Source organism: Dermacentor andersoni, chromosome 10, assembly GCF_023375885.2.
Source record: "Dermacentor andersoni chromosome 10, qqDerAnde1_hic_scaffold, whole genome shotgun sequence".
Taxonomy (NCBI): domain Eukaryota; kingdom Metazoa; phylum Arthropoda; class Arachnida; order Ixodida; family Ixodidae; genus Dermacentor; species Dermacentor andersoni.
The window spans coordinates 139,947,532-139,969,967 of NC_092823.1; the positions used below are offsets into that span (position 1 = coordinate 139,947,532).

At 45.2% G+C, this 22,436-nt stretch overlaps 1 protein-coding gene across 3 annotated transcripts in view; it reads left to right on the forward strand.

Annotated features, from left to right (window-relative positions):
- Sec10 (Exocyst complex component Sec10) overlaps positions 1–22,436 on the forward strand; it is a 180,103-nt gene that overhangs the window by 22,893 nt on the left and 134,774 nt on the right. For all 3 annotated transcript variants that reach the window (XM_055078305.2, XM_055078304.2, XM_050192964.3), the window contains exons 3-5: positions 1,943–2,143; positions 10,951–11,015; positions 21,368–21,506. In XM_055078305.2, coding sequence (XP_054934280.1) covers positions 1,943–2,143; positions 10,951–11,015; positions 21,368–21,506 — 405 coding nt within the window. The remainder of the gene's footprint in view (positions 1–1,942; positions 2,144–10,950; positions 11,016–21,367; positions 21,507–22,436) is intronic.

Here is a 22,436-nt window from a genome sequence, read left to right on the forward strand (position 1 = left end):
TTCGTTTTTATTTTTTTCTCCACGCTTATTTTATTTTATTTATTTTTTTCGGCCTTGTGCATGAGCTGTTGTGACTGTCTGGTTTTGCGCAGCACACGATTTTACGTGCTGTGCACTAGGACACATGACTAGCGGTATAATTCAGGGCTACACGAATACTGAGGCAGAACAAGCGGATCGCAGAGCATGATCACGCGCTGGAAGACGGTACCTGCTCACGTGACTGCACGACCGTGCGAACAAGCAGACAAAATGGAAGTACATCTCTCTTGCTTCGGTGCGAAGTAAAACAAAAAAATACGCAGACTTTCTGTTTGTGTGTTTTATTATTTCTCTAAACTTCAGTTTGTCAATTCAAGCAACAGATCACGCAAATAACAGATAGTGCCTTGAATAATTCTCGAAGTCACATGTCACCACAAGCGACGTCACACTGCGGACCTGAGAACGTAGGCGCAGGGACGCAAGTACGTCACCGTCCGGCTTGGAGCACAGTGGCCATGAAGAGAAGGGAAAACTGCACTCGGATTGAAATTTCAGGCCTTTCTGCGGCGCGTAGTGATGTAATTCTTTGCAAACACGATCGTTGGCGCGCATTGTATACTCTGCTCTTGTCAGCTCAAAATGACCAGACCTGGTGAGGGGCCCTTTAAGGGCTCTGATGAAACGTGAGGCTGGCAAGCAAGTAAGCTGCTACAATGTGCTTGTTAACGAATCAGTGCCAAATTGTAGCACAGTTCAAAGAGTTCTCATAATCTTTGTAGTGACTGCTGAACAGTGGCAGTGCTATATTTCCTTCTGGTAATATTTGTATGAAGCTGCATATGCTGGCTGCATATGCTGGCTGCATATGCTGGCTGCATTGTGTTCTAAACAAGTGTGATTGCCTGTTGCACAAAGCTGCACAAAATCTCTTGAACACTAGTGGACATGCCTACGGGCATATGTCAATTGACACAGCTCCATGCAGGCGTATGGAGCTGTGTGTCTCTGCTGCAATGTTGTTATCACATAAGGCAAGAGCAACACAGTAAAGACTGTCTCACAGCAGCAGGCAGCTGTCACTTGATGCCAGACACATATTTTTCTGTGTGCCATTGACAGGCTTCATTTGTCTCATAGAAACTGTACAATTCTTTCCCCTAGCATGCTCAAACGATCCTTCACTTGAAGCTCTTCCTCCATTACAGGGCCACCCCCCGACTGCAGAAGACATTATGTTTTGCATGAATTGCCATGATGTGTCAGTGAAGAGCAGTGATCATTTCTGTTGAGAGGTGGCACTCCCATTGGCTTTCTTAAGTCGAGCATGTGTGTTGATGGGAGGGATGTTCAAGAATGCGAGGGTTAATGTCTCCTGCTTTAAAAAGCACAGATCAGCTGGCATGGTACCGAGAAGCCAATCTCGGCTTTGGTGCTGTAAATAACATGAGCATATTTATTCGGATGTTCTTTTGATTCATACAGTCATTCGTGCAATTAGTTTGCCTATAATATTGGTTTATGGTGTTTTCAAAGTGGTGAGTTTGTGTTTATTACTATATTTCTTCATGCTTCATGTTGGGGGCAAGTACCTGAAGAAAGGAAAGATAGGTTGATGTTTTTCTTAATGTGCCATCATTTTCTTGAATGCAAACGTCATCAACTTGTAGCAGTTCAGTTCTCTACCACATAAAAGCAAATCTGTGAAAAGGTTCAGTTATACATTGTCGGCTCTGAGTGGTCTCCGGTACAAAAACACTGGTACCAGGACATGCTTGCTACTGCACACTGTTAAGTGATGTGCTTAAAATATTAAATTAAACACTGAACAGGGCTGCGCTTGCCTTGAAATTAATTGTAGCAATTCTAAAATGGTATTGGAGGAAAATGTGTTGTCTGTTTGTTACTCTTCCAATTACTGGATTGGTGATGCAGCCCCCCCCCTTTTTTTTTATCGCAGTCCTCATATGCCACATATAAGGAGCTAGATTCGCAGATTGGCTATGTGGCAATGAAAGTGGTGCACTTGGGAGACCTCCTGGAAAGCGTCAACACACCCCGTTCCCGTGCTGTGGAGGCTCAGAAGCTGATGAAGCACTTTGCTGAGTTCCTTGGACCAGAACATGGGTCATACACTGGTATCTTCCATGACCCAGCCAAGGTAATGCACTTGTTCTAGTACCAAAATATCGTAGCTGACTTAAAACCTTCATGTAGGTGAGTGTGTCTCCCTTACACATTGCAATGAGGATGTGTGAAAAAAGTGTTTCCTAATTAATCAGATTATAGCAGCAGATGTGAGTTAGAGGCACACTAAATGTCTGCTTTTAGCAACTTTGATAGTGATCAGATGACCAGAAGAGTTCTGCTTGGGATTCTTGTCTTTCCACGCCACGCACCCCCAGATTAGTGGCCACCAAGACAGGGCTTCAGATCCTGAAAGAGGTTCCGAAGAAGCTGCACATACTCCTGAGTGGTCAGGGCAGGCAAAGGTGGTGGTGGTGAGAAGTTGCAGGGCAGGCTGAATGGAGTGTTATTAACGTGCTCCGCTCTCAGGCATCCCACGTCTGACTTCAGGGCGCATCATATGCCCGGAAGTACAAGCGGAAGGCACTGAATTCATTGCGATGGTGTGCCATGAGCAATCAGTGGTGACTTGAGCTGTCGATGAAAATGTTCCGTGAGGCTGTTGGTATGAAGGTGGTAAGCAACCGTGCACAGTTGAGTGCTGAGCAGGTGGAGCAGCTCTGTGAAGAGCACCAACTTGAACTGTTGTCCATGGTCTATGACTATTCTGGTCAGGCACCCAAGACCGGGCACCCATGTTGAGCAAAGGTAGCCACAACGGTTGTGGCGGAGAGGTCTGGTATAGGCATTGCCTCTGGCAACCAGGTAAACCTGTTGATGGAGATGGGCAGGTAGTGAAAGTTTTAACATGGCGGTAATGGTACTACAATGTCGATACGGTCAGGTTGAAGGAACTTCCACGTAGCGGGAACAGGATACCGATGGACGTTGGCAAGGTGTGCATGCACGTACCCAGTCACATACATCGGTGTCCATCCGGGGCCACACGTAGCACTAGATAATAAGCGACTGTGTGGCATAAACGCCTTGATGAGCAAGCTGGCGCACTGCATCGAAATGCCACATCCGTAGCGTACTGGGGACGAATGGTCTCAAGGTTCAAGGTACTTGTGGAAGTGTTGCAGATGAGTGTAACTCCATCAAGCAATATATCCGCAAGCCACAGTGATGTAGCAGACAAGTGGAGTCGAGACAGTTCAGGATCATTAGATTGGTGCGATGCGAGTGTCTGCAGGTTGAGTGGTATCGGACGGGACAATAATGTCACGATGTCCACATGGCTAAGAGCATCAGCCGGCCCGTTTTGATCACCTCTTGACATCGTGGATGGTGGTGGAGAATTCCGATGTAAACGAGAGATGGCTGCCTAGCAGCCGAAGTAGTATGGCTGGTGAAAAGGCTGGTGATGAGCTGTTGCAGAAAGCTTGCCATCACTGTGTTTGCACTTGTAGACCTTATCGGTGATTGAGCTTGAAATCAGACGCACAAGCTAGACTGGCAGCCATAGTAGTGGAGTAGGTATTCACATGCAGTCTCCTCAGTGTCAGAAAAGTCTGGTGGCGGCGGCTTGGCTTGGTTGTACAGCAGTCGACAAGCCATCATGCTGATCCCGCGTGATGACACCAATCATATGGTTGCATATTCACGGCAGTGGGCCTCTTCGATTTTCGGAGTTCTGGCAGCCCGCTGGCAGCCAGATGGCAGCCAGCTAGTTCCGGTCCTGATAGGAAGTCACGTGGGCTGGGATCCCAAGACAACCCGAACCTGCCCGAAATTTGCAAAATCGAATGCCGAGACAGCTGACCAAATGTAAACATGCTACCAGCATGGCAGCACCCGGCAAGGCTGGCGCATGTTCGGTGTAGTTAGCCCATTTATGTGTTGCCAGCTTGAAAATATATAGTTGCATTCAGGGATACGATCACTTTCGCGCGACTCGGCACAGGACGTGCACTGGGCCAACCTCACCTTGTGCAGCGCAACAGATGGCATCCAACGCGTCCTGTGACAAGATGCGAAATCATGCGTAAGTGATTGTATCCTCGAAAGTGATAGCTCGAGGATCACGGCACGCAGTGATCACGTCGCCTACCGGCGACATTGATGAGTTGCCGTTGTGTCATCACTTCACAAGACACAAAAAACCAGGATATCGGGTATGTCTTATACCCATAAAATTTCGTGCTGACCTGCTTGGGCTTCGATTTCAGAAAGTTTGTCATGGCTGATGGTGCTTCTCATTTTGACCCTAAGGAGCTGTGGACGCGGCTGGCACTTGAAAATGCACGCTGCCTGTGACCAGCGAAATGTTTCACACGAAAAACAAGATTGGTCACTCCACACACAGCCTGTACTGTACGTGTGCTTATTCATGGCATTGTTTACATCGTTGAGTGTATTGTTCTTCCCACCTGCTCGCATGACGTCATCCTCGGATGGGACTTCTTATCCCGTCATAAAGCCGTGATCGACTGCGCACGCGCCGAAGTTGAATTTTCCCCTTGTGATGCACCCTTGGACGAAGATTGTGACCGCACTTCTAAACTTACCGTGCGCGAGGACACAGATATTCCACCTGGCTCCTTCGCCCTCCTACCTGTCTCTTGCGATGCCGTCGCTGATGCAACGGTCCTCTTCACGCCGTCCGACGTCTTCATAAGCTGTGAATCTCTTCCACTACCCTTCGCAACTCTTGACATGGCTGGCGGCTGCAGCAATATATACTTTTACAATCCCCCCTGTGCGCCTATTAAGTGGCTCGTTGGTGAATGCCTTGGCTTCGTGGAACTCATCGACTCTTCGTCTTTGGTTGACGTCCCTGGAGACTCTTTTGATGTCGACTCCGGCCAACCATCTTCGATTTCCGCCCTTGAGGAAACGTCCAGGGATGCGTTCTCGAATGCCATCGCCGATACCCTCACACCTTCCGAACGCGCCGACCTTCTTGATCTCCTGCACAAATTTAGAAATTCATTCAACGTTTCATAACCTCACCTGGGCCGCACGTCGAAAGTGCGGCACTACATTGACACTGGTTCACATCAGGTTGACACTGGTTCACATCACAACGACCGTACCGCATCTCTGCCGGAGAGTGTCGTGTCATTACCACCCAAGTCAAAGATATGCTGCGCCGTGATGTTATTCAACCTTCTCGCAGTCCCTGGGCATCTCCTGTCGTTCTCGTTCGCAAGAAGGATGGGTCTATTCGCTTTTGCGTCGACTACCGTCGGTTAAATAAGGTAACGCGCAAAGACGTCTATCCTTTGCCACGCATCGACGACGCCCTCGACAGTCTTCAGGGAGCAGAATTCTTCTCGTCCCTTGACTTGCGTTCAGGGTACTGGCAGGTCCCGATGGTTGCGGCCGATCGCCAGAAAACCGCATTCATTATGCCTGACGGCTTATATGAATTTAAGGTGATGCCTTTCGGGCTTTGTAACGCCCCTGCCACCTTTGAACGACTCATGGACAACACGTTGCGTGACCTCAAGTGGTCTATATGTCTGTGTTACCTCGACGATGTCGTGGTTTTCTCGCCTGATGTCCCTACTCACCTGCTCCACCTCAGACATGTTTTGACCTGTCTAATGAACGCTGGCCTTCAACTCAACCTCAAGAAGTGTCGCTTCGCCGCGCGAGAGCTTACCATTTTAGGCCATGTTGTGTCCAAGCACGGCGTTCTACCCGATCCTGCAAAACTTCGAGCAGTCGCTGAGTTTCCGAAGCCTCAGACTATCAAACAACTTCGAAGCTTTGTGGGCCTATGCTCATATTTCCGGCGCTTTGTTCGGAATTTCGCATCGATCATGGCGCCATTGACTCAGCTTCTACACAGTGACGCCGCCCTCTCCTGCTGGTCCCCTGCATGTGACTCCGCCTTTGCTATGCTGCATTGTCTTCTGACCTCCCCACCTATTCTTCGCCATTTCAACCCGTCAGCTGCAACTGAAGTACATACAGATGCCAGCGGGGTCGGTCTCGGCGCCGTACTCGCCCAAGGAAAGCCCAGCTACCCCAAATACGTAGTCGCCTATGCGAGTTGCACGTTGACGAAGCCTGAGGCCAATTACAGCGTGACCGAAAAAGAGTGCTTGGCTTTAGTATGGGCACTTGGCAAGTTCCAACCATATCTGTACGGGCGCCCATTCGACTTGGTCACAGATCACCACGCGCTTTGTTGGCTCGCCAACTTGAAAGATCCCACTGGCCGCCTAGCCCGTTGGGCACTATGCATCCAGGAGTACGATATTCGCGTCGTGTACCGCAGCGGACGCACACACTCCGACGCAGATGCCTTGTCTCATTCACCTTTACCTCCAGACTCGGCCTGCGGAACAACTTCCGCACGTTCCGTGTCATCTCGAAATGGGCTCCTTTGCCATCGCACAACGTCGTGACCCCTGGATCGCTTCTCTTTTCGACTATCTTTCTGGATCATCGACCATCCCTGTGTCCCGAACCCTTTGACGCCAAGCAGTTCATTTCGCCATTCGTGACCAGCTGCTGCACCGACGCAATTACACTCCTGAAGGTTGTCGGTGGCTTCTGGTGGTTCCCCGCAGCTTAAGGTCTCAAAAATGTGCCGCTTTCCACAACGATCCGCAGTGTGGCCACGCCGAAGTCTTCGAGACTTACGAACAAATTCGCCAGCGCTACTACTGGTGCGGCATGTACAATTTTGTACACAAGTTTGTTCGGTGCTGTCTTGACTGTCAATGCCACAAATCGCCGCCTTTACGCCCGTCTGGTGTCTTGCAGCCGCTCCCGTGCCCTGCCACACCCTTTGACCGCGTCGGCATCGATCTATACGGCCCGCTTCCTATGACATCAGACGGCAGTCGGTGGATCGTAGTTGCTGTTGACCATTTGACACGCTACGCCGAAACTCCTGCTTTACCAAGTGCTACAGTGTGGGATGTAGCCTCTTTCGTCCTACATCGCTTCGTGCTTTGACACGGCGCACCTCGAGAACTCCTCAACGATCGAAGTCGCGCCTTCCTCTCCGAAATCGTCGAAAGTTTGCTTTCGGAATGCCATATTATTCATCGGTCAAGCACGGCATACCACCCACCGACTAACAGGCTCACAGAGCGATTTAACCGCACACTTGGTGATATGCTCTCCATGTACGTGGCATCTGGTCCTTGTAACTGGGACTGCATCCTTCCATTCATCACGTTCGCGTACAACACCGCGATCCAGGCCACTACGGGATTTTCACCTTTCTTCCTCCTGTATGGCCGCGAGCCTAAGCATACCATCGACACGCTCCTTCCATACCGTCCTGACGCCTCCGAGTGTCTACCTGTGTCCAACGTCACCCGACAAGCTGAAGAATGCTGCCAGCTAGCGTGCTTCTTTACGGCAGAGCAACAGCAACGCCAAAAAGAAAACCGCATCGAAATGCTTCCAAACATCACCTACGTTCCAGGCTTTCTTGTGTGGTTGTTGGTCCCTTTCCAAATGCCGGGGCTTTCCTCGAAACTTGTCCCAAAATTCGAAGGGCCTTACCGAGTCTTGGAGCAAACATCCCCGGTGAATTTTCTCATTGAGCCGCTGTCACCACCTAAAGAATTGCGCCGACGTGGACGTGACATTGTCCATATCTCGGGTCTCAAGCCCTACCACGACCATCTGCCTCCCGATTCATATGGCGCCAGGATGGCTCTTTTTGCCTGGGGAGAGATTGTGAAGAAGAAGACACGCCTCGCGACACAGCCGCATCGCCAACGCGCGGCTCGGCTTGGCTCGCGCTGTTGATTGCTGGCGTCCTTTTTGAACAGTGCTTCGAGCTACCTCGCCATTCCCGGTCGTTGCGCCTTCGCATTAGGAGCCGCCAATAAACCTCTTCTCAGTCTTTTCTCTGTGTTTGCGTTCCTTAGCGCTTGTTATGATGTCCAAGTTCCGTTATCACCTACTAGCCCAAACTTCTGTGTTGAGCAGGAACGAGCCGTGCAATAAGCACCACTTTAGAAACTCAACTGCTTTTAAAAAACCAGCAGGCAATAATGAATTGTCATCAAATTTATGCATATGAAATTTTAAAGTGAATGGAGTGGACTAGGATTATAATATATATAAAGAGGCACAAAACAATAAAGGTCGAAAAACAAAACCACCCAAATTAACAACAACACTGACTCTTAGTGAAAAAAGCGTAGAAACATCGGAAAAAAGTAAAACCAGATGACAAACATTTCAAGAAGAAACTTGAGCCATGGAAGAGGATAATTAAGAATCCTTAGAAACCTGCTGGGTGCCAGCATACAAAACTATCCTAAAAAGTCCACTTCCTTTCTTAACAAGGACACTGACATTTGTCAGAGCTCCTGACAATGAAATACATTTTGATGACTTCCCTTTGAAGTTTATTAGCTACCTTGGACAAAGAAGGCTGTGTTGTCAAATTTTGGTGTGTACCCACAATTCCTACATTGAATATCCTGCTGTCCTCCGGATGTATTGTGTGGTGCTAAGTGATGTTCTCATGCTCTTTCATTAAAATAATGACCTGCCTTTTCTATGTACATATAGTCAAACCACGATATATAGAACATGGATATATGGAATTATTGTGTATATTGAATGCTTTCTATATCACCTGGAAAATCGCATGCATTTAAAATTTTTTATTTCGAACGAGGTCGGACGTAAAATAGATATATCGAACTGCGCCATCCCAGACCACGTGCGCTCTGTCGACAGGTGGTGAGCTTTCCCACAACACCCTCGAAAATAACGGTGGGCGTTTCAAACTACTGTGCACTATGGTTGCACACATCGATTGTGCCAAGGGTGTCATTTGAACGTAGTGGTGTACACAAATGTCGGCTTGGCTAGTTCGACAACGTCAACAGCGCATTGCATTTACTACACTGACTCCTCCTCGGTGACGCGCTCTGCGCCTGCCGTGCCTCACAAGAAACGGCGTTTTGCTTCCACAAAGATGCGCGACAGCACGCATTAACTGGGCTCACTCAGACGCCATGACAGATGCAGCTTAATACTTTGTTATTGGCAGTGTTTCAAAATGCTTAGATTGACGGACGGGGAGATCGCAGCGGTAGTAGTGGCCAAACGAAGACGCTGCCGAGGTTGATCCCGCAAGCGCTGATGTTGCCCTGGTTCCAACTTCAACTGAGGCTGTAGCTGCTTTGGCTCTTCTACACCACTACTGCGGTGCAATAGAAGGCACCGGCCTGTTGCTTGTGTATCGTTTAGACTACTTTGAGGATGCCATGGCTAAGCACACAGCTGCCAATAAGAAGCAGGCTACACTGCTGCAGTACTTTCAGCCAAAGAAATAAGTACTTTGTGTGAAACCTCAAGTGAGTACTTAGTGCGCCACAGTTGGTTCATTGATTGATGTGCACAAGTTTTTATGTGTTTTTTACGTGATCTTATATATCAAATTCTGGTTACATCAAACTATTTCGCGATCGCTGTGCTTTTCGATATACTATTGAGGTTCGACTGCATGTCCCTCTATAAGATAGGGGAATTGGATAAACAAACCCCAATGCACGAGAAGCCTTTGCTTCAATCTTTTGATGACACTCGTTTGGTTGGAGGGGTGCCGGAAAAGTTATTGCTGGCCTGCCTGCTTCCAGACATGCTTTTAGCTGCATTCTGTATGAAACCATTTGTAAAGTAATGCTGAACTTCAGAAATCTCACCACAAACCTAAATTGAATTTGAATTGAATTCTGGTGTTTTACATGCCAAAACCACAATTTGATTAGAGGCATGCCATAGTGGGGGACTTCATATTAATTTTAACCACCAAGGGATTTTTAATGTTCCCCGATGCATGGGGCACGGGCATTTTTGCCCCCATTGAGAGGCGGCCGCTGGAGCCAGCATTTGATTGATCCTGTGACCTCGGGCTTAGCAGTGCAACACCATAGCCACTGAAGCCACCACAGCGGATCGCCACAAATCTGTGTGTACCGTTACCATGCCCTATTTAGTGCACTCAACATCTAATTTGTCTAATTTGGATGTCTAATTTTCCCTTTATTGATCAGACACATCTGCATCAGAAAAGTAGTGCTGAATATCTACAAAAATCTCTTTGGTAGTCTGCATCAAGCTTTCTTCTTTCAGCTCCATGCTTGAAAATGCCTAGAAACATGAGAATTTATCATGTTAGTGTGGAGGAAGCCATGTCTAGGGAAATGGATGGCCTTCAGGTGCCAAGCTCGCAAATTTGGGTGCCAACTTTCGGCACTGCCTGCGACATTGTTACGCTCATGACAGAGAAGAAAGCATTTATCTTGCATTCACGGCGCCTTATCTTAATAACTAAACAGAAAAATTTTGTTTTGCATTTTTTGTTATGAGAGAAGCCTTCAAAAAAAGAAGAGAAAATCTATTACTAACTTCATAGTCCGTCGCAAGGTCCATTTTTATCATGATTCTTCAAAATCATTTCATTGAGCTTCATAAAAATTTGAGAAACTCAAGGGGCTTTTCTTAAGCCTTCCAAAAGTGTTCTTGTTTTGCTTTTGATGTCGGAGGTACCTGAAGGGTACATTTACAATGAAAACACTATATTTTGCTTTTAACCAAATTTTTTATTTTCTTCGACCACCTACCGCAAAACTGGAGGCAGGTGCTACAATTCGACATTTTGCTTACTGCAAGATTTTCTTCAAAATGCTCTTGTCCATTCCCACCACATTCAGGTAGAAAATGTCAGCTTTCAAGTGAAAATTGTTCTGCTCATGTGAAAGACACATTGGGTCACTTTTAACAATGAATGGAGGATACATAGTTTTGTCTGAACCATAGAAAAAGCTGGTACCTATGTTTACTTGTTGCATAGTATGTGGTTATATGGATAACCTTTCTCTTTCGTTTTTTTCTTTTTTGCAGCTTCACGAAGCAGCTGACATTATTCAAAAACTCCATCTGATAGCCCAAGAGTTGCCTTATGGAAAGTATGCCCCTTCCTAATTGGTGTGCTTTGGTTCTTGTCACTTACAGAGAGTTCATTTGGTTTACAGCAAGTTGGATGTTTTCATATCTTTGTCGACAGCAAAGTAAAAAGTATCTTTGGAAAATCTTTGTGCAGCATGCTATCTGTGAAGTTTCAGAAATATTATGTACTTTAAGTAGCTTTGAATCAGCATTTGAAGAGACAATTACAGAAGAAATACAAACTGAAGCTTCCTTGCAAAGAGTTGTACTCTCCCACCCTCCTGTTTGTGTCAGCCCAGAGTTCAAGATCCCCACTCCTAAGTTTTTGTTCCGTTGCAGTTATTTTGTAAACCCACAAGGCAGCAGGGATGTTGCTATCAAGAGGCTGATATAGTGAAGTCGCGATAACTCGAAATCTCTTCATTTGAATTGACGGTAATTTGAAATGCTCTCCTAGCCAAGTCCTATGTATTTGAATAGAGAAAAACTCCCGTGAATTCCAACAGCAAAAACTATGAAATGGGTATTTCAAACAAAATCTCTCACTCCCATGCACCGGTTTTTGCACAGACCCTAACTAAAGGCGACCTCCTCCTAGTGTGCCCTCGATCACATCATCTCCAACATGCGGTAGCACGGCGAATGTCATGCTACTACCCTTGTCAACTCACCTTGGCACGTTTTCCTTCACAGCAAGTGGTGGAGCACAATGGCAAGGCAGGCCAGTTGGTTAGGATTCATTGTACTTTTGGTAACAGCGCAAAAGGAAGAAAAAGCAGAGCTCCTTTAAATATAGCGCCTGATCAATAAGTAGGTAAGCAAGTCAGTGCCCTGTTGTTGTGTTTTTCGTCCTTTTGCCCTTGTTTGCTTTTGCACTGTTACCAAAGGTATGGTAAACAGCTAATAGTGCACGAGGCATGATTTTGTTGCACTTGGAGTTTATATGGAACCTAGGCTTCTTCCAGCACATATCATGCACTCATGGAGGAAAGATAAGACCTTTTCAAAGAGAGCCCAGTGATGGGTTTTGGTTTTGTGCACTGTACTGTACTGTTAATCGGGTGCTATATTCAAAGGTGCTCTCCTTAATTTGAACTCCGTTTTATTTTAATAAATTTCCGGTCCCCTTGAAGTTCGAATTAATGAGATTCTACTGTACAAGTGTATTGAAAGCTCTGAAAAGACCTGGGACTGGTTCTTATTTAAAAATAAAATAAAGTAATTAATTGATTTATACGTCCACACCATCACCGTAACAGAATAACCAGCATCGCCACGGTTTAACAACACCTTAAAACAACTAAAAAATATATATAAGAGGCTACTTAGCTTGGAAAAACAATCTAGCACCCCTTCCGGATGAAGTAAGTACTGCAGCATTGAAAAGAAATTTCGATCTCTTGCCGCCAAAAATAAATGTTGATTCTCCTCATTCTTTTCAAGTACTGCGCCAGTTGAGCCATCTTACGCCAAACCGCCGAGCTGAACCAACTTGCGCCAAAACAGTAACTTTAAATGAGATTCCAAATTTATGTAGTAGGCTGTGCATGCTCAGTGGCAACCACAAAGCCGTTGGCTAGCCCTTAGCCCTGCAATCCAAGCCTAAGTAATGCGTTTCTGCATCGGCATCCTTGGAGTGTCGGTGTGTTCAAAGAGGCCGACTACGGGGGGGTTCCGGGGCCCGAGCACCTCTCCGGAGTTTTCAGGGGGGAGGGAGTCGAGCCTCCCCCCCCCTGGGCGATGTTGAAGCCCCCCCCCCCCCCCCACAGAAACACACACCTACAGTGCCATTACCAGAGCTCTGTCACCAACATCATTTAAGGTTTCTTTTGACTGTCCTCCACCTTTTCACTTGAAATTTTGCTGGGGCTAATAGCTTTCTGCATCATTGTTGACGTGGACGTGCACGGCTTTTAATTCATTGTTTCACTTTATTGCAAATCCTGACAATAAGGTGACACGTGCATTAGAAGCACTAGCGACAGCTGCCTCATCCGTATTTTCTCACTTCAACATTGTTTTAAATTTACACTGTAAACAGCATGCACACATGCAATATATTTAAATATACACACAGGACAAAGTTTATTACATTTTTGAAAGAGATGTAAGTATCTAATTAAAAAGGATTTCTAATTTTGTGGATAGCCTATGCCTAGAGAATGAATATGTTGCTGTATGTTCACCACGCTTCAAATTACTTGCCATGCTTTTTTGACCATGAAAAAAACCGAAAGACTTCAGTGACCCCTTCAGCAGTCTTATCAGTGGTGTGTGAAATGCACATGAAGGTTGTGCGTCTCAGTATTGCTTTTCTTTCCAGTCAATGCTAATGACTCATGAAAAAAAAAACATTTCTAATAATTTACAACATTTATTAGGGATGGAAATATCGTCAGTAGCATGCAAAGGTCATAAATATGTACAGGGTGTCCCAATTAACTATCATGCACCAAGATTTAAAGAAAGAGCAGTGTGTTACTTGAAGAAAACCTAGTGCATATTGTTTACAGTACAGTGGAGTAGTTGCCAGTAATTTTTTCATTACTAAGATTTAATTTGGTAATTGTATTTAACTCGAGATGTACTATCCTAATTATCATAGTGTCAATGAGGCATTTGAAGGCACAGCCAAGGGACATCTAACTGCGGTATTTTCAGCGACATACTGATTGCGTACTAATTTTTTTTCCGACTGGTAAATAAACCCAGCGTAATATGGAGAATACCACGTGACTGCGCTCCAACCTGGATCATAAAGCAGCGCCCTCGAACATGCTCACTCTAAGTTAGCCAGAATGAAATAAAGGAAATAAACAAAAAAATCGTGATCGATCTGGTGCCTTATCTGCCGCGCTCCGGCTGAAGTAACATGCCGCGTTTGGTATTAGTTGGAAACAAGCTGTAATAGCTAGCTGTTGTCTTAGCGTAGATGAAGTGCACGGATGGTTTCTTTCTTTCTTTTTTTTTACACAAAATCTATCGCCACAAAATCGAATCGACGTCAGTGCAATGTTTAAAGGTGCGTTTTGTTTCATCGAAGTCGCCATGTGTTTCTCTAATGAGCAGAAGGTACAAATGATCCGTGCCTTAGGACCTGCAAATGACAACAAGAGGAAGGCCAAAAATATATATATCAGTCATGGAAGTATGGCGGTAGACCATACGCATTGACTGTCATCAGAAATTATGAAAACCTAAAACAAACCGGCAGCTTCAAAAAACAGCGATGGAGGACTCCATCTTTGAGTCCTAGTCTATGCGTGGGCGTTCTAGCAATTATTGCCTCAAACCTTCATGCTACCGTGCGGGATGTGGCCACCCAGGTACCAATTTTTATGTCGTCAGTTTGGAGGATTCTAAATGACAGCCTTTCACCTCTACCACCTTAACCAGCATCAGTGCTTGGAAGATAGGGACCTGTAGAATCGTCTAGAATTCTCAAATTGGGTCCTCACAAAAGCCGATGAGTCATCGGACTTTTTGAGCAACATTATGGGCACAGATGAAGCCAATTTTCGCAGAAGCTACTAGGTAAATTTGCATAATGTACACTTGAAGTGACTCCAATCTACACTGGGTAAAGCGCGATCGGCACCAATACCAGTGGTCGCTCAATGTGGGGTGCGGAATTTACACTGGTGCTATAATTGGTCTCATCTTCTTCGATTAAACACTGACGTGAATGAAATCCTTGAAGCAGTGGTGATCGAGTTTCTCAGCAAAGTCCCACGGTCTCGTCTTCCACTTCTGTGGTATTGGCAAGATGGGGTGCCAGCACACAGCAGCAGCCGAGCAGGAAACTGGCTGGATGCGACTTTTTATGTGCAATAGATTGGAAGGCACGGGCCTGTAAATTGGACGGCTAGGTCACCTGACCTCTCCTCACTCGATTTCTTTCTTTAGAGTTATGTGAAAGATTGTGCTTGCATGATCGAGACGGGACGTCAGATTAGTTCAAGGCAAGGATAATGGATGTTTGCTGTGGAATTCCAGCGTCGGTCATCAAGAAAGCCACTGAAGATGTGATAAAATGGACACAGTACTGCGTATAGCTGCACAAGGAAACCTCTTTGAACACGTCCTGTAGGCTGGCGTTCAATGGAGCTTACGAATTCATGGATAATAAGGGCACACTGAAATCTCATGTTCTTTTTTTGTGTATTTTTTCTTTCTTTTTTCTTTTGTGCTGACATCATGATTGCGAATTCGGCTCATTTAGAAGTGATATATTTACTCTCTTAAACGCATCGATTTTGCCTTTTCTCTACACGTTGGTCGCTTCCCGGTCTGTTTATATCGCTTTTATTTTTTGACACGAACCTGTTATTGCAGCACGTGTGCACTTTCATGAAAAATAAAACAGTCACTTTAATTTGGCTTTGGTCCAAAGCAAGTTTCTGGCTCAATATATAGCTTCAGGTGCACTCTTTCGATGCCGTGCGAGCAATGCCCATATTTTGAAACATTCTATACCTATTTCATTGCTTTTCGCATTTCGTATGTTGTCAGAGCGGCGCTTCGGCCGCATTATAAAGGGATTTTTGTTATCAGTGTGATAAATCAGCCTTGAGAGACGGATAATAAGTGTGACATAGAAATGAGAGGAAGGAATAGCTGCAAAGTCGTGAAACCTGCTTTTTTGTGCTCCTTCTAAACCATTGTTAAGATGATGCGCTCTCTCTTCGGGTTTGCGACAGGCAATGGCGTTGCTTTCAATCGGCCTAATTGAGGGTGCTGCTTTATGATGCGGGTGGGAGCGCAGTCACGTTGCACTTCTCATTTTTCGCAAGGTTCCTTTGCCAGTCGAAAAAAAAACTGTAGGCAATTAGTGCATCGCTGAAAACACCACATTTAGATATAATTTTGGGGTGCTTACACATGCCTCATTGACACTGAAAATTAGGACAGTACTTCTTGAGTTAGATGTTTAATTGCAATTACTGAATTAAATCTCAATAACGAAAGAATTACTGGTGTTTATTCCACTGTACTGTAAACAATGTGCACTAGGTTTTCTTCGAGTAACGCAACTTCTTTCTTTAAATCTTGGTGCATGATAATTGGGGAACACTTATTCACTCTATAACCAAAATGAGGCCAAGCCGGATTCACTTGAAATCAGAATCAACAGCAGTCATGCGCAGCAGCGCTTATACTTGGACTCACAAGAGAGAGAGAGAGAGAGAGGCTTCAGTTTCGCCGGAAAGCTGAAGCAGTACTAGTGATAGCCAAGTATGCGACAATCACACGAAGCTTCTTCAAGTACAAGGTGTGTGTGTGTGTGTGTGCGTGTGTGTGTGCGTGTGTGTGTGCGTGTGCGTGCGCACGCGCGCACACGCGGGAGTGTGGGTCGGAAAGCTGGTCCGGCCCCAGCCCCTCCCGGAAAAATGAAAACTCTCCACCTATGGGTGTGTTTGTTGGCATAATTGTAACTAAGCCGCAAGAAAATGAAAACCGTTTTGTGCTATACAATGCATTATGAATGCTTTATATAAGTGTTATGCGATAGTGTAAATGTGGACCATCTAAAAATTTGAACTGTCGCTCATTTCATGGGGCTGTTGGGAAGGAAAGTCGTGCTCAGTGAATAGGGTCGTGCAGTCTGCTCATCTTGTAGCTTATCAGCATTGTTTTACATTTTAGTACTTGCTTTCGCGCTCTATTGGTAAGTAAATCTGCATCAATTCATTGGGCGGATGCCATGCATGTGACGTTCTAAATCTATTTTGCACATGCACTTCGTCCGGTTACAGGGATGATAGTGCAGCACACCGACAAATGACCTGCTTGCTTTCATGAAACTTCTGGTCACAAATATCCAATGGCAACCGCAGTATTCATTCAAATTTGCACTCAGGCTACAATATCTTCTGCAGGGCCACACCACACAAAATCAGACTTCTGCTGCCACAGAAGGCAAGCCAAGGATGTAACATTTCATATTTAGTTAATCGTAGCAGCCAAATGGTGGTCCTAATTAAATGTTTTCGAAAATGCAAGCCTGCAAAATTTGCATTCGCGGCAGTGATGCTTATGACGTGTCTTGCGCAGATCGAGTCCAAAAATTTTAATAAGCCATCCTTCGGCACATAAAATAAGCCAGAATTATTGAGCTAATTCAAAATATTGGTCGACGCCGCAGACCGGCAAGCCAGTGAACGTTTTTATCCCTTTATTGTTTTCAAAAATATCTTGGAGAATTTTCTCGGCAAGCGATGTGAAATACTGGCAAACGTGCAATGACCAGTACATCACTTCACATTTATTCTGCGATATTCTGCTTTCTTAACTGCAGGTTGCCAAGAATTAAAACTTACCAGAGGGCACTACTCAAATGGCGGTCACTGTACCTTAATTTATGGGTGTTGTTCATGGTGGCCACTGTGAATATTTCTTGTTCATTGTGCACAAATATGTTTAATAAGCTAAATTTATAAACTTAGCTAGTTGATGAGATGTCAGTGAAAGAGTTTTGTATGACGGTGACAAATGACCGATAACAGCATTTAAATCAACCTAGGATTTGTGAAGACATTTTTTAACAAGAAAGAAAGGGCTTGAAATAAGTAAAATGTAAAAATAAACCACTGTGACCGTGACAGCGCTTCTGCGCACCAAATATTGCATCAATCTTTATGCAAACTATGTCAAATAGGGGCACTGGGAACAAGCGGCCGCACTTTTTTCTCAACGTGTCCGTAGTTTTTGGTGCGCATGTTTGGTCCCTGCCAAACGCAAAGTAGCGCGATCTTGCAACGGTTCACATTCCGAACTGTAACAAGACCGTGCTCCAGATTTGCACGTTCGTAATATACGCATCGCACTGATGACAACATTTACGTCTGAGACCACTTATATTACTGGTCCGTGGACGCATTGTTACGTGGACTTTTAAATAATTTTTGCAGCTTCTTTCTCATTTTTTCTTTTTAAAGAAAAGGACTACACATGACCTTGGTTGCTACACAAGCTGTTATCGGTCATTTCTTGACGTATTCCACAACCTTTGCATTGGCACATTATTGAATAATTAAGGTAATAAATGTTAGCTTATTAAAATTAAATATTAGTTGCTTGTTTACAATGAAAAAAAAAACTTGACTAGCATTAACATAAGCCTATCAACATAGACTAGGCGCTGTTCATGGAAAGCCCTCGATCCTTTTTTTCTTGGCCTCAGTTGCCACATCTGGTATATAATTTTATGCTGGTTTCTGAGACACATCTGCGGTTTTGTACCATAAACATGTACCATAATCTAATAGTGTTCTGCAAAGTCAAATAAGGGACATCTGTCTAAGGCAAAAGTCTTAAGTGGCTTGTTGCAATGGCTCATACCCGAAAAAAAGTGGCATCTAGTCCAGTGATGCAAAAAATATCAGGAATGGCTCATTATCATTAGCCAGCCTTTAGCCAGCTGCACGCATTGCTCATTTTGTTGTCTGCTAGCAGCCAGTGAGCTTTCGGCGCATTACCAGTCTAAAATTGTCCTGGCTGTTCTGGCAGCCCATAGGTAGCCAGAGACCACACAGACCTATAAAAAATGAATGTTTGGCTGTGTTCCAGCATTCCACAAGTAGCCAGAAGTGGAATATAGAAGAGGCCCACTGGTTATATATGGTAAACAGTAGAGGAAAATGTTTATAAGAGCCTTATTTTTTTTAAATCTATAGTCACGGTCATATTTATGCAGCGCTATGCTGGAAACAATCGTAAACGATGAGCATGATAGCAGTTGTATACCAGCATGTTAGAGAAGCCAACAAGTGCAGGTCTGGCTGTAAGAATTTGATCTGTTGCTTCTCAAGGTGATAGTCATGTGGTTTTTGCTTTCAGAATTGATGAATTATTTCTTAAGTAACATATACCTCTATTTTTTTTTCAGACTGTTTTTATGCTTTAGTAGCTCCAAGATCGGCCAGTAGTGTTTGTCCATACAGTGCTGGCAGCCTGTACATACGGAGCCTTTATGGCACAATGAGCTGTTGGTGTTTCGCATATCACTGGGAGGTGGGTTGCTCGGAGGTTGGTCAGCGGGATCCAGAAGGAGAAGATCAAGATGAAGTGCGTGGCAAGGAAGTCGAGGCCCAGCATCATGTCATGCGGGCATTTGGCAATGGCAACCATAGAACAACTGTCTGGCGATCAGTGATGCAAACACGAGCGCTGCACATTCCAACGATAGGAGCTGTTCTGCCAACAGCGACACAGAGAACTTGAGTCATCGTTGGCATCAGAATTTTCTTGAACTTTCAACGAAAATCGGCACTCATAATGGAAAGGTGTGTTCCAGTGTTGATGAGTGCAGTGACTTGTACACCATCAATCTGTACATCCAGGAGGTTCTGTTAGGTAGGGATCGTCAATAGAGGATTGGTTGAAGATGCAGCACCACCTCTTGGAGCTGCGTTGCTTAGTTTTCAGTCTGGGAGCATTGTAGAAAGGTTCGGGAGGATGGTCAGTGAGGCTGAGGGGAGCCAGATTGGTGGCGTGGGGGTGAAGGCGAGCAGGAGTAGCGGGGCTCAGCCACCTGTTCTTGAAGGGCAACTTGGTCAGATCTGGGCATATACAAGTGATAGTGTCCAGGTGCATTAAAGTATCCGGGAAAATTTGACTGTCGTGTAGAAGTCCAGCAACTCCAGCAGTGGCAGGAGATATGGATGACCCGGTGACAATGAAAACAAATAGGCTTGTCGTCGGGAGTTTGCCATGCGGACGGATTCTGGAACAGTGGAGGAAAGTGTGATGTGGGGGAAGATAGAGTTGCGAAATGTGGCTGGACATCAGAGTGAGGAGCTGGGGAAGCAGAGTAGATACCTATATTGACAATCTCCTGTATGATGTAGCTTGGACATGGGGTATAGGAAACACAGGTGGGCCGAAGGACTTAGGTTCCAGGGTAGTTGGGGCAGCAGCCTCAAGTTCATGCTGAATGGTACCCGTAACATTATCGCAGCTGCTGGCTGAGTGAAAGAGATCATCACACGATGATGTCGCTGCGGTATTCAGCAGGTGCTGGAACTGATATGTGATGCGTTGGCTTTTGGTTTGTTCCAGGCGGTTGCAATACCTTTAAGGACGTGTGCAACTTATCCGCCTCAGCCATATTTTCGTTGGCTTTGCAGCAGGGAGCTAAGATGTCTTCTATATAGGTTACATATGGCTCCGTTGACATCTACGCACAAGTAATTCCTTCTTGGCAGTAGGCTGTCGACCCAAGGAGTTCCCAAATAAGTCACGAATCTTCTGCTTGAAGCTGTCCCAGCTTGTGACCTCGTGTTCATGGGTTTGAAACCATACTCGAAGCATTCGGCCATTGTAGAAGGTAACGTTTCCGAGCATGATAGTAAGGTTCCACTTGTTAGTGCTGATGCATTTGTAGAGGTTCAGCCAGCAATCGACATCAGCACTGTCCAGGCATGAGAAGACACCAGGATCTTTGGGGGTGGAAAGCATGATGAAAGTCGTGGTAGGTAGGGCAGCTGGCGTGGTCGAGGTTGGTTGACCGGAGGCTGTGGTGGAAACCTTGAGTGGCCGTCTGCTGCGGAGCTCCATGGCGAGGGCAGGGACCGCAAACCTCCACCTAAAATGTTACATGTAAAGGTGCACAGAAATTACTACATACAAATATATTTATTGGCGCATATGCATGTAGCCCTGCCAAGAACAAACAGTCCCTGCCAGGTTATATTGTCATTGTCCTCATCGTCCCTTCAATTGTGATAGGTCTGCTCTTGGTAAATGACATAGCTCTGCTGTAGCAATATATCGCCACAAGGAATACTGGGAGACTCCCCAGCTCACGTGCTTACAAAAGCATTTAGGTGTGATGCCACGCAATGAGGGTGTCACCAGATGCTCATATTCTGCCGTTCCACTCATTCAAGGGATGGCAGTGCCACTTGTAAACATGAATTTTTTTTGTGCGATATAATAATCATCAAAAGTATGCAAAGGCACGTCAATTATAATGAAAGCTTTATTAAGCAAATGCATGGTGAACATAATTGCACCTAACTTATTTACAGTTTGTGATCGCATGGGTGGATCCAACTAGTTTCAAAGTAGAGTTCTTGCAGCGCACAGTATTATTACATACTTTCTTTTCTAATTTAAATCATTCTGCCACTTTCAAGTACTGATGTTCTGTTTGATTCTGTCAATATGAAGTGTATTCTTTTATTTGCAATACAATCTCGCAACAGATTTTGGTGAGTTGTCAGTCCCTTTAATGATTTTAGACGTGTTTGAAAGCAGTGATGTGGTGGCTGCTTCTGAGATTGCTTACCACTTTGTGTGCACTAGCGTGTAGGTGAGTTGCTGTTTCTTGTTATCCTCTATGGCTGGTAACGTCCAGACTTTGTTCCAGGTTTGAGAAGGCACGTTTGAGGATTGCTCAGAAGTACAATGAGATCGAGAAGGCCTTAATTGCTGAATTTGTCCGAGCACATCATGAAGGTGACAAGGAGACCATGAGGCAAGTTGCGGCTGTTCTGTCGCACTTCAGGGTGGGTGCCTTTGGTTATTATGTCTTTTGTTTAGTTTCTTTAGACCAGTGGTTCTGAACCACGACCATTTGCATCGCGACAATGTAATGCACATAATAGTTACGGTCCACCAATACAACACCTGGGGCTGAGGGAACACATTCTCAAGGTACAGTGAAACATCATTCAGAAAAAAAAAATGAAAATAATTCGCACACATGATAAGGTCCCATCAGTGATTATACCGGTTGTTTCATTTCATTTCATTTCATTTATTATCACCTTGAAGGCCCGAAGGCATTACACAAGGGGGGGCAATACAAACACGTGTAAGAGTAGTTTCTTGCAAAACACCGAAAAAAAGAAAAATAACACATCGCTGATTTTGTACGACTTTAAGCAATCAAAGATAAAATTCGAATTGAAAGAAGTAACACGGCAATACATTAGCAATAAAAGAAACAAAAGAAAAAGACTAGGTGGAAGGGTTGACAAGGGTAGACTATTCCGATAGGTTTATGATGGGTTCATGAACGATGTACACTGGGAACAGAAAGTTATTCAAAGTGATTTGTTAGGTATTCACGAAATTTTTTCCGGTCAGTACAGGTAACGAAGTTGTCAGGGAGCGCATTCCAATAAACGATTGCATCAGGAAAGAAGGAAGTGGTCATGGCAGATGAGCGGCTGGGTAAACGTGCTATGGCAGAGCTGTGACTTATGCGAGAGGAAGTTCGTAATGGTGGTTTAAGAAGGTGGTGCCTTGAGCGTGGATTGTAAAAAAAAGAGTGCAGCAAGCAAAGACGTGATATGATGCGGCGAGACTTCAGTGTTGGCAGACCTATAGTTTGTTTCAAAGAAGTGACACTAGTGTACCGTGAATAATGTGAAGTGATGAAGCGGGCGGCTCGGTTTTGAACGGATTCCAATGATGCGGCTAGGTAATCTTGA